Below are 12,638 nucleotides of genomic sequence, written 5' to 3'. Positions count from 1 at the left end.
AGAGTCTTAATCCTTAGAAAACAGTGAGACTGCTGTTGTTACACAAAGTACCTGGTGAGTGTAAAAAATAAAGCCCCATAGGCGAGCGTGCGTCGGAAAAGTCAGCAATGCGTCAATTCCTTACTTGCAAGTGAGGTTGTGCATCATTTCCTTCTCTGGTTGGGTAGGCGATGCACTGTTTTTCTCCCTCGCAAGAGAGCAATGCATCGATTTTCAGATGAGGCACCTTGGGTCCGTGCAGAGTCGGATTGACTTGTATGCCCAAGGACGATGCGTGGAAAATCTGGTCGTACGGTATCAGAAAACCGCACTATGTGGGGTTTGCATCATTATCAGCCTCTTTAAGCGAGTGTTGTGCATCGTTTCTCCATCCATGATGCGTCAATCTCCCAGCCGCGATGCAGGTGGAGCATCAATTTCAGGCACGAAGCTGGCGGTGCATCGTTTATCAGCCGCGTTACAGAAGGTGTGTTGAAAATTTCGCTGCACAGCATTCTGTGTGTGGCTTTTCAGTTCTTGCCTGCCAACTTCACCTTTCAAGGGCCCAGGGACTGGATAGGGCACCACTTGGCAGGGCAGGAGGCTCAGCAGAGAGTTCAGGTGCTGGAAAGGGGAAGTCTATGATGGCCCTGAGACTTCAACAACAGGAGGCAAGCTCAGTTAAAGCCCTTGGAGATTCTTCTTAAGCAGGAATGCACCAGAAAGTCCAGTCTTTGTTCCATTTCACACGCAGAAGCAGCAACTGCAGGATAACCCAAAAAAGCACAGTCACAGGCAGACTTCAAAGGGAAGTCTCTCTTGTTTGTAAGATCCTGCCTTGTCCTGGCCATGCCTCAGACACACAGGCACAGCCCTTTCAGGTGTGAGTGACCACTCCTCCCCTCCCTCCTAGCACAGATGGCTCATCAGGATATGTGGGCTACACCCCAGCTCCCTTTGTGTCACTGTCTAGAGGAGAGGTACAAACAGCCCAACTGTCAAACTGACCCAGACAGGGAATCCACAAACAGGCAGGGTCACAGAATGTTTTAAGCAAGAAAATGCCTACTTTCTCAAAGTGGCATTTTTAAACACACAATCTAAAAACAACCTTTACTAAAAGATGTATTTTTAAATTGTGAGTTCTGAGACTGTAAACTCCATATTTCTGGCTGCTGCTAAAGGGAATCTGCACTCTAATACTATTTAAAGGCAGCACCCATTATGACCTATGAGAGAGATAGGCCTTGCAAAGTGAATACCGAATTTGGCAGTATTTCACTGTCAGGACATATAGAACACATTAGTATATTCCCTACCTTAAACATATCTTGCCCATGGGGCTACCTAGGGCCTACCTTAGAGGTGCCTTACATGTAAGAACAGGGAAGGTTTAGGCCTGGTAAGTGGGTACACTTGCCAAGTCAAGTTGGCAGTTTAAAACTGCATACACAGACACTGCAGTGGCAGGTCTGGGAGATGATTACAGGGCTACTAATGTGGGTGGCATAACCAGTGCTGCAGGCCCACTAGTAGCATTTGATTTACAGGCCCTGGGCACCTCTAGTGCACTGTACTAGGGACTTACCAGTAAATCAAATATGCCAATCATGGAAAGACAATGACACATATATTTTACATAGGAGCACTTGCACTTTAGCACTGGATAGCAGTCGTAAAGTGCCCAGAGTATCAAAAACAGAAAAAACAGAGTCCAGCACACATCACCAACCTGGGAAACAGAGGCAAAATGTTAGGGGAGACCACACCAAGGATGCCAAGTCTAACAGCGCCTATTTAAAGTATGGAGCAAACAGTAAAAGTGCACCCTTTGTGAATATAATAAGGGCCCTGGATGTCACTCCCCTGGAGGTGACTCCGTTCAAAGTATTCACAATACAGGAGTAATATGCTACACAACAAAATAGAGAATCACAACATTCTTGAAATAGCAAAAACTCTTAAGGAATGCAAAATTATGAAAAACTTGAAATATAAACACAGACTAAATTGCTGATTTCCCTAACATGTTTTGCATTCATTATTGAAAAAAGGATCAGTGTCATATGCCACTAAAGTTAAAAACATGAAAATAGAGCCCAACAGGTCCCCGCTTCAATTTCTAACTACTACTGGGCCTGAGACCTGGCCCACCTACGGCCCTGACAATGGGTGGTTGCATGAGAACACCTATAATGCACAGTGCAACTTTGCATTACTTTCCGAAACCATTCAATGCAAATCCTGATTTGTGCTGCATAGTAAATCCCAGGGGAACACTTTGCGTCGGATTTATGTAACGAAAGTGATGCAAACCCAGCACAAAGAGTTAGTAAACTTGGACCTCGGTTTGACCTCTAAAGCACATTATTTTCACCCTCTTCTTTTCTCTGTCTGTTTTCACTTTATCTGACCGTCCCTCTGTTTGGTTTGTCTTCTGTAGATTGTTCTAAACCTGGACTCTCCAAGAATGTCCTTCTGGCGCCAAGCTCTGCCCTCAACATGCCGCAGTCCTTTGGGTCAGCTGGGAGCCTGTCCTTTTCTGAGGGCCTTCCCTCGCCAGGAGTGGCCTCGCCTCTGCAGAACGACACAGGGAGCACATCTACCTCAGCACCAGAAGAGCCACTGGTCCCTCCGGCCTCCTCCACCAACCCTCACCCCTCGTTCGAGCCCTCCTGCTGGCCCATCCGGCCCACGCTGCGGAACGAGCTGGACACATTCTCCGTCCACTTCTACATCTTCTTCGGCCCCAACATCTCCATCCCACCCAGCAGGCCAGCAGTCTTCGTCATCAACTTATTGCCTGTGTTGGACAGCGGAGGAGTTCTCAACCTGGAGCTAAAACTCAACGTGGTGAGGGACCCCAGACCTCCCTGCGTCCCAGGTTCTGTGCCTTCTTAGACCACCCTTCTTCCACATTGGACATGTGATTGACACCTGTCATCTGACATATTCGGAGGACAGCACTTTCTCCCACCCACCCACATTCTCCCACTCTTCTTGTCACCTTACCCTCATTTCCACCCACCTTTCCTCTCCCTCCTCCTCCATGCTCCACTGTCCCAGATGTCTGTGCATTTCTCCACCTCCCTTGTCTCACTCTTGTACCTTTCCCTCTCACCTTAGCCCTCCTGCGTGCTTTATCCTTCTCTACCTGACTCCTTCCCTACTTCAGTCTTCCCAATTCATAAGAATTGCATCCCAGGGCGTCTCAACCACTTTGAGGTCCTTGGTGAGGACCATTTTTTATCTGCCGCCTGTTTCTGACAGTCTGGGCTTTGTTCAGTGCTGAGAGCTGCCCCTCCACACTGTTTGCACCTTAGTTCAAGGCTGACCATCCTGAGAGACAGGCTGTTTAGGTATGGTGACCACCAGTCATGTCCTCAACACATGACCAGGTGTAAATTTGTTGCTGTTCACCCAATGCAATGCAGTGCAGGAGCTTCGCATGAAGGATAGTAAATGTAGGCTGGACCAGTGCTTAATTTGAACCGTGGTTGCCGGTGCCCAGCATTGGCACTTAATTGCCAAGATCGGCATTTGTAACAGTCTGCCACATGGTAGCGCTGTTTGTTTTATTTAGAAATTGGCATAACAAACTCTGTTTATTAATTCAATATACACTAAAAATGACTGCTACCTGACCTCCCAAGACATTCTCCTAGCATTGGGAGCCTGGAATAGTCTGAATTGACACACTTGTGGGAGTGTGATGCTAGTAGTTGTGTTTGCACTGTCACCCACAGCGCTGGCAGGAGCAATGAGTGGTACAAGTTGTGGTGGCCTCCTTATGAGGGCTCTGGGACTTATGTTTTTTACAAATTAAGCACCGGTAGAAAGCCTCAAGGATAAGCGACTGAACCCACACGACTCATGAGACCGTTCAGGGGCGCCAGGGTGGACGTGTGTCCAAGGGCTTGCGCAGACCCCCTGGCTCCGCCTTTCCACACGTGCCCGCCTGCTATTGTCAGTGGCAGCGGGTTACGTCATGGCCTATACCGTGATGTCATTTCCTATTACTGGCACACAAAGGGTGACATCCAGACCTGAGACATGGAACTTTCCATTAAATAAGGTCTCATGTGAGAGTTCACTTTCCAAATCCACTTTATGTGCAAAATGCTATTTAACACAAACCCCTCTCATTAAATTAACCTGTGCCCTTGTTTTCCCAAGATAAACACTTTAACTTTGAAGAAGGTACCAAGGGCTGGTTTCCAGTTACAGTTTGTAAAATAAATTAGAGCTCTATAGGGCCCTGTAATTCTAGAGGAAATAGTACATCTGGGCGGTAATCCACTGGTGGAGTTTCCAAGCCATACTGTCCATGCGCTTCGACCTGCGGATTCGCCCCTGAATTTACCGCAAGTCCGAGCCTACTCCCTTACCAACCGCATCTGCACAAACGCACAAGGCACAGTTAATAGAGACTCCCAAACTGGCTCGTAATCTTCAGCACATACGGCATCTGAACCCTGGTGAGCAAACCACTCATTGAAAAATATATATAACATGTTAATCTGGATGTAGCCGCAGAAATGAGGGGTTCTCCCTTTACCCCTCTCCCCCCGCTCCAACCCAGGCCCATGTCTTTCTGCCCCCCCATCCTCTGACCCCACTCACACTCTCTCTTTCTCTCCTCAGTCTTCAGTCAAGGGGGAGGACGTCACCGTCTTTGGGTGCCTGAACCATGGCGTCCCTCTCATTGCAGGTGACAACTCTTCCGTCACCTGTGAAACAGGTAAGAGAGGCCTCGTGACGGCAGGAAGATGCATGCGCGTGACTGCGTGGGTGCGTGTCTCCGTGTGAGCATCTTCCCTAACTGTGAATGCCCGTGTGTTTACGCATGCATGCACGTGAGTCTGCGTGGGTGCGTGTCTCCGTGTGTGCATCCTCCCTCACTGTGAATGCACGTGTGTTCACGCATACATGCACATGAGTCTGCGTGGGTGCATCCTCCCTAACTGTGAATGCACGTGTGTTCACGCATGCATGCACGTGAGTCTGTGTGGTGCGTGTCTCCGTGTATGCATCCTCCCTAACTGTGAATGCACGTGTGTTCACGCATACATGCATATGAGTCTGCGTGGGTGCATCCTCCCTAACTGTGAATGCACGTGTGTTCACGCATGCATGCACATGACTGCCTGGGTGCGTGTCTCCGTGTGTGCATCCTCCCTAACTGTGAATGCACGTGTGTTTACGCATGCATGCACGTGAGTCTGCGTGGGTGCGTGTTTCCGTGTGTGCATCTTCCCTCACTGTGAATGCACGTGTGTTCACGCATACATGCACATGAGTCTGCGTGGGTGCATCCTCCCTAACTGTGAATGCACGTGTGTTCACGCAAGCATGCACGTGACTGCGTGGGTGCGTGTCTCCGTGTGTGCATCCTCCCTCACTGTGAATGCACGTGTGTTCACGCATACATGCACACGAATCTGCGTGGGTGCATCCTCCCTCACTGTGAATGCACGTGTGTTCACGCATGCATGCACGTGACTGCGTGGGTGCGTGTCTCTGTGTGTGCATCCTCCCTCACTGTGAATGCGCGTCTGTTCACGCATGCATGCACGTGTGTCTGCGTGGTGCATGTCTCCATGTATGCATCCTCCCTAACTGTGAATGCACATGTGTTCACGCACGCGAGCCTGCGTGGGTGCATCCTCCCTAACTGTGAATGCACGTGTGTTCACGCATGCATGCACGTGAGTCTGTGTGGTGCTTGTCTCCGTGTATGTATCCTCCCTAACTGTGAATGCACGTGTGTTCACGCATGCATGCACACGAGTCTGCGTGGGTGCGTGTCTCCGTGTGTGCATCCTCCCTCACTGTGAATGCACGTGTGTTCACGCATACATGCATATGAATCTGCGTGGGTGCATCCTCCCTAACTGTGAATGCACGTGTGTTCACGCATGCATGCACATGACTGCGTGGGTGCGTGTCTCTGTGTGTGCATCCTCCCTCACTGTGTATGCACGAGTGTTCAAGCATGCATGCACACGAGTCTGCGTGGGTGCATCCTCCCTCACTGTGAATGCACGTGTGTTCACGCATACATGCACATGAGTCTGCGTGGGTGCATCCTCCCTAACTGTGAATGCACGTGTGTTCACGCATGCATGAACATGACTGCCTGGGTGCGTGTCTCCGTGTGTGCATCCTCCCTAACTGTGAATGCACGTGTGTTTACGCATGCATGCACGTGAGTCTGCGTGGGTGCGTGTTTCCGTGTGTGCATCTTCCCTCACTGTGAATGCACGTGTGTTCACGCATACATGCACATGAGTCTGCGTGGGTGCATCCTCCCTAACTGTGAATGCACGTGTGTTCACGCAAGCATGCACGTGACTGCGTGGGTGCGTGTCTCCGTGTGTGCATCCTCCCTCACTGTGAATGCACGTGTGTTTACGCATACATGCACACGAATCTGCGTGGGTGCATCCTCCCTCACTGTGAATGCACGTGTGTTCACGCATACATGCACATGAGTCTGCGTGGGTGCATCCTCCCTAACTGTGAATGCACGTGTGTTCACGCATGCATGCACATGACTGCGTGTCTCCGTGTGTGCATCCTCCCTCACTGTGAATGCACGTGTGTTCACGCATACATGCACACGAATCTGCGTGGGTGCATCCTCCCTCACTGTGAATGCACGTGTGTTCACGCATACATGCACATGAGTCTGCGTGGGTGCATCCTCCCTAACTGTGAATGCACGTGTGTTCACGCATGCATGCACGTGACTGCGTGTCTCCGTGTGTGCATCCTCCCTCACTGTGAATGCACGTGTGTTCACGCATGCATGCACACGAGTCTGCGTGGGTGCATCCTCCCTCACTGTGAATGCACGTGTGTTCACGCATACATGCACATGAGTCTGCGTGGGTGCATCCTCCCTAACTGTGAATGCACGTGTGTTCACGCATGCATGAACGTGACTGCGTGGGTGCGTGTCTCCGTGTGTGCATCCTCCGTAACTGTGAATGCACGTGTGTTTACGCATGCATGCACGGGAGTCTGCGTGGGTGCGTGTCTCCGTGTGTGCATCCTCCCTTACTGTGAATGCACGTGTGTTCACGCATACATGCACATGACTCTGGGTGGGTGCATCCTCCCTAACTGTGAATGCACGTGTGTTCACGCATGCATGCGCGTGACTGCGTGGGTGCGTGTCTCCGTGTGTGCATCCTCCCTCACTGTGAATGCACGTGTGTTCACGCATACATGCACATGAGTCTGCGTGGGTGCATCCTCCCTAACTGTGAATGCACGTGTGTTCACGCATGCATGCACGTGATTGCGTGGGTGCGTGTCTCCGTGTGTGCATCCTCCCTCACTCTGAATGCACGTGTGTTCATGCATGCATGCACACGAGTCTGCGTGGGTGCATCCTCCCTCACTGTGAATGCACGTGTGTTCACGCATACATGCACATGAGTCTGCGTGGGTGCATCCTCCCTAACTGTGAATGCACGTGTGTTCACGCATGCATGCACATGACTGCGTGGGTGCGTGTCTCCGTGTGTGCATCCTCCCTAACTGTGAATGCACGTGTGTTTACGCGTGCATGCACGTGAGTCTGCGTGGGTGCGTGTCTCCGTGTGTGCATCCTCCCTCGCTGTGAATGCACGTGTGCTCACGCATACATGCACATGAGTCTGCGTGGGTGCATCCTCCCTAACTGTGAATGCACGTGTGTTCACGCATGCATGCACTTGACTGCGTGGGTGCGTGTCTCCGTGTGTGCATCCTCCCTCACTGTGAATGCGCGTGTGTTCACGCATGCATGCACGTGTGTCTGCGTGGTGCGTGTCTCCGTGTATGCATCCTCCCTAACTGTGAATGCACGTGTGTTCACGCATGCATGCACGTGAGTCTGTGTGGTGCGTGTCTCCGTGTATGCATCCTCCCTAACTGTGAATGCACGTGTGTTCACGCATGCATTCACACGAGTCTGCGTGGGTGCATCCTCCCTAACTGTGAATGTATGTGTGTTCACGCATGCATGCACGTGAGTCTGCGTGGGTGCATGTCTCCGTGTGTGCATCCTCCCTCACTGTGAATGCACATGTGTTCACGCATACATGCACATGAGTATGCGTGGGTGCATCCTCCCTAACTGTGAATGCACGTGTGTTCACGCATGCATGCACGTGACTGCGTGGGTGCGTGTCTCCGTGTGTGCATCCTCCCTCACTGTGAATGCGCGTGTGTTCACGCATGCATGCACGTGTGTCTGCGTGGTGCATGTCTCCATGTATGCATCCTCCCTAACTGTGAATGCACATGTGTTCACGCACGCGAGCCTGCGTGGGTGCATCCTCCCTAACTGTGAATGCACGTGTGTTCACGCATGCATGCACGTGAGTCTGTGTGGTGCTTGTCTCCGTGTATGTATCCTCCCTAACTGTGAATGCACGTGTGTTCACGCATGCATGCACACGAGTCTGCGTGGGTGCATCCTCCCTAACTGTGAATGCACGTGTGTTCACGCATGCATGCATGCATGCACATGGGTTTGTGTGGGTGCGTGTCTCCGTGTGTGCATCCTCCCTAACTGTGAATGCACGTGTGTTCACGCATACGTTCACATGGGTTTGTGAGGATGGTTTTCTCAGTGTTTGGTCATCATTCATAACTGCGAATACACGTGTTCACACATGCACGCACGTGAGTCTGTGTAGGTGCGTGACTCAGTGTGTGCACCATTCTTTTTTACTAGCTTTATTTATAGATACATGAATGTATGGTCATGCATGCACGTGGTTGTGTGGATGCTTGTCTCAGTGTGTGCATCATTCATATCTGAATTACCGTGCGTTCATGCATGCTTGGACATGGGTGTGTGTGGATGCTTGTCTCAGTGTTTGTATCATTCATCACTATGACTGCATGTGTTCAGGCATGCATGCACATGGGTGTGTGTGGATACTTTTCTCAGTGTGTGCATCATTCGTAATTGTGAATGCATATGTGTTCATGCATGCATGCACGTGGGTGGGTGTCGATGCTTGTCTCTATGTGTGCATCATTCATAACTGTGAATGCACAAGTGTTCACGCATGCATGCATATGGATGTTTATGGATACTTGTTTCAGTGTGTACATCATTCATAACTGAATGCATATGTGTTCACCCTTGAATGCACATGGATGTGTGTCGATACTTGTCTCAGTGTGTGCATCATTCATAACTGAATGCATATGTGTTCACACATGCATGCACATGGGTGTGTGTTGATGCTTGTCTCAGTGTGAGCATCATTCATCACTGTGAATACACATGTGCTCACGCATGCATGCATGCATGCACAAGGGTGTGTGTGGATACTTGTCTCAGTGTGTGCATCATTCATAACTGTGAATGCATATGTGTTCACACATGCATGCACGTTGGTGTGTGAATGCTTGTCTCAGTGTGTGCATCATTCACCACTCTGAATGCACATGTTCATGCAACCATGCACGTGGGTGTGTGTGGATGCTTGTCGAAGTGTGTGCTTCATTCATAACTGAATGTATGTGTGTTCAAACATGCATGCTTGTGGGTGTGTGTGGATGCTTGTCTCAGTGTGTGCATCATTCTTAACTGTGAATGCATGTGTGTTCATCCATGCATGCACGTAGGTGTGTGTGAATACTTGTTGAAGTGAGTGCATAATTTATCACTGTGAATGCACATGTGCTCATACATGCATGCACGTGGGTGTGTGTAGCTACTTGTCTCAGTGTGTGCATCATTCATAACTACAAATGCATGTGTGTTCATGCATACATGCATGCGGATGTGTGTGGGTGCTTGTCTCAGTGTGTACATTATTTAATACTGAATGCATGTGTGTTCACACATGCATACACATTGGTGTGTGTGAATTCTTGTCTCAGTGTGTGCATCATTCCTCACTGGCAATGCACGTGTTCATGCATGCATGCATGTGGGTGTGAATGCTTGTTTCAATGTGTGCATCATTCATCACTCTGAATGCACGTGTTCACACATGCATGCACATGGGTGTGTGTGCATGGTTTTCTCAGTGTGTGCATCAATCATCACAGCATGCACATGTGTTTGCGCATGCATGCATGTGGGTGCGTGGATGCTTTTTGTAGTGCATGCTTCATTCATAACTGAATGCATGTGTGTTCACGCATGCATGCCCATATGTGTGTCTGGATGCTTGTTGAACTGTGTGCTTCATTCATAACTGAATGCACATGTGTTCATGCATACATGCTTGTGGGTGTGTGTGGATGCTCGATGCATGATTGGTGAACACGTTGATGAGTGAGTAGGTTATTACACTCGTGAATGCCTGTCTTGTTGTGTGCTGGTGTGTGCTTAAGTCTGTATATCAGTGCACATGTATTCATCCATGCATGCACGTGGGCAGGTGTAGGTGCTTGGGGCAGAACTAGTGGACATGTCAACGAGTGCACTGATTATTACACCCATTGATGCATGTCTCAGTGTGTGCTCCAGTCTCTCTTACTGGCTTAATTCATAAGTGTTTGAAAGCATGTGTGTTCATGCGTGCCTGTGGGTGTGTGTGGATACTCGAAGGCCTACGTGGATAGAAGTGAGCGTGAGTGCATTGACCCTGTGGGTAGATATAAGGGTGGGTGCATGTGAGAGGATGCATATAGGTGGGTGAATATAAGTCTTGGAGTGTTTGAGTGGGTGAATGAAGGTGGCTGGACAGGAGACAGTGTGGGTGTGTGTGAGTGCACAGATTTAGGTGGGCCGATATAAATTAGTGTGGATGCATGTAAGTGGGCACATCTAGGTGAATGTATATAAGTGAGCCTGGGAGTGTGTGGGTGAGCGGATCTAGGTGGGTGGACAGGAGTGAGGGTAGATGCATTTGAGTGAAGGGATCTGGGTGAGAGGATATAAGTCAGTGTGGGTGCATGTGAGTGGGTGGATGTAGGTGGGTGGTATGAGTTAGTGTGGGTGCATGTGAGTGGGTGGATCTAAGTGGGTGGTTATAAGCGTGGTTGCATGTGAGTGGGTGGATGTAGGTGGGTGGTATGAGTTAGTGTGGTTGCATGTGAGTGGGTGGATGTAGGTGGGTGGTATGAGTTAGTGTGGGTGCATGTGAGTGGGTGGATCGAAGTGGGTGGATATAAGTTAGTGTGGTTGCATGTGAGTGGGTGGATGTAGGTGGGTGGTATGAGTTAGTGTGGGTGCATGTGAGTGGGTGGATCGAAGTGGGTGGATATAAGTTAGTGTGGTTGCATGTGAGCGGGTGGATATAGGTGGGTGGTATGAGTTAGTGTGGTTGCATGTGAGTGGGTGGATCTAAGTGGGTGGATATAAGTTAGTGTGGTTGCATGTGAGCGGGTGGATGTAGGTAGGTGGTATGAGTTAGTGTGGTTGCATGTGAGTGGGTGGATGTAGGTGGGTGGTATGAGTTATTGTGGGTGCAGGTGAGTGGGTGGATCTAAGTGGGTGGATATAAGTTAGTGTGGTTGCATGTGAGCGGGTGGATGTTGGTGGGTGGATATAAGTTAGTGTGGTTGCATGTGAGCGGGTGGATGTAGGTGGGTGGTCTGAGTTAGTCTGGTGCACGTGATTTGATAGATCTAGTTGGATGAATATAAGTGAGTCTGGGTGTATGTCGGTGGACGTTGGTGGCTGGACAGGAGTGGCTTTGGGTGCGTGTGAGGGCACAGATCTGGGTGGCGGATGTGGGTTAGTATGGATGCTTGTGATTGGATGGATCTAGTTGGATGGCATGGATGGCCCTGTTTTTGATTGGCTGTGTGGAAAGGCAAGTACAAGGATCAGGAGGGATTAGCTACAATCATCCCATGCACGCCACTGTCACATTTTCAGAACAGGGGCTATATTTGTCAGAAGAGTCGTATGTCACGACCACAAGAGGTCAAAACCTCAGAAGAAAGAGGTTGCTCAAGTGAATAGGATTAAGTGAATAATATTAGAGCTAGTGTGGAGAAAGCTGACCTCCTCCCCCTCCTGCTTTTCAGAATTTCTGGCCGGATTTCTTCTATCTGTCAACACCACGCGCAACCTGACCAAGCTGCAGATCCCCTACCCCCAGACGGGGAGCTGGTACCTCAGTCTGCGCTCCCTCTGTGCCTCCGACCGTGGGTAAGTGGCCCTGCTCTGGGTGACATGAGGTGTCCCTCCCGGGCCACCGTCTCTTCCAAGAGGATGCAGTGTGATGACCAGAGCTGCCGACTTGAAGCTAGGGAAGCAGGTTGGGTCTCAGCGTCGGCTCAACATCCTGTGATTCTGGGCAAATCACTCAATCTCCCCGCGACCACCAAACATGAATGTGTCCTTGTGTAATGTAACTGCTGCTCATGTAAAGCGCTCCAGTATCTTGGGTTGAGCTCGCGCTATATAAAACTGCAAAAAAAACAAAAGTTAGAGCAGGCCTGAGTGCATCTGTGCTACGGTGATGCATTCTGGGAAGATCTGGCTTCAGAGAAGTTGTCGCATGAGCCTTGAACAATGGAATGAATCATGAGGGCCTAGAGCTCAGTGAGGGACAGCTTGGGGCGCCAGGTACCCAGAGCTTGTCCTTTAATGCAGCCAATGCTCCCCCTACCTCTGGTCTCTGTGGTCCTAAGGTCAGCTTTGGAAACAGAGATAAATAGGGGCTGTAAAACTCTTGATTCATATT

At 49.9% G+C, this 12,638-nt stretch overlaps 1 protein-coding gene across 1 annotated transcript in view; it reads left to right on the top strand.

Annotated features, from left to right (window-relative positions):
• TMEM8B (transmembrane protein 8B) overlaps positions 1-12,638 on the top strand; it is a 433,569-nt gene that overhangs the window by 373,647 nt on the left and 47,284 nt on the right. Inside the window, exons 6-8 of the mRNA XM_069205659.1 lie at positions 2,423-2,832; positions 4,624-4,720; positions 11,977-12,100. Of these exons, the coding sequence (XP_069061760.1) occupies positions 2,423-2,832; positions 4,624-4,720; positions 11,977-12,100 (631 nt within the window). The remainder of the gene's footprint in view (positions 1-2,422; positions 2,833-4,623; positions 4,721-11,976; positions 12,101-12,638) is intronic.

The sequence above is a fragment of the Pleurodeles waltl genome, chromosome 1_2 (assembly GCF_031143425.1).
Source record: "Pleurodeles waltl isolate 20211129_DDA chromosome 1_2, aPleWal1.hap1.20221129, whole genome shotgun sequence".
Lineage (NCBI taxonomy): Eukaryota > Metazoa > Chordata > Amphibia > Caudata > Salamandridae > Pleurodeles > Pleurodeles waltl.
Note: the sequence above shows the minus strand (reverse complement) of the source record. Positions and strands in the feature narration are given on the sequence as shown.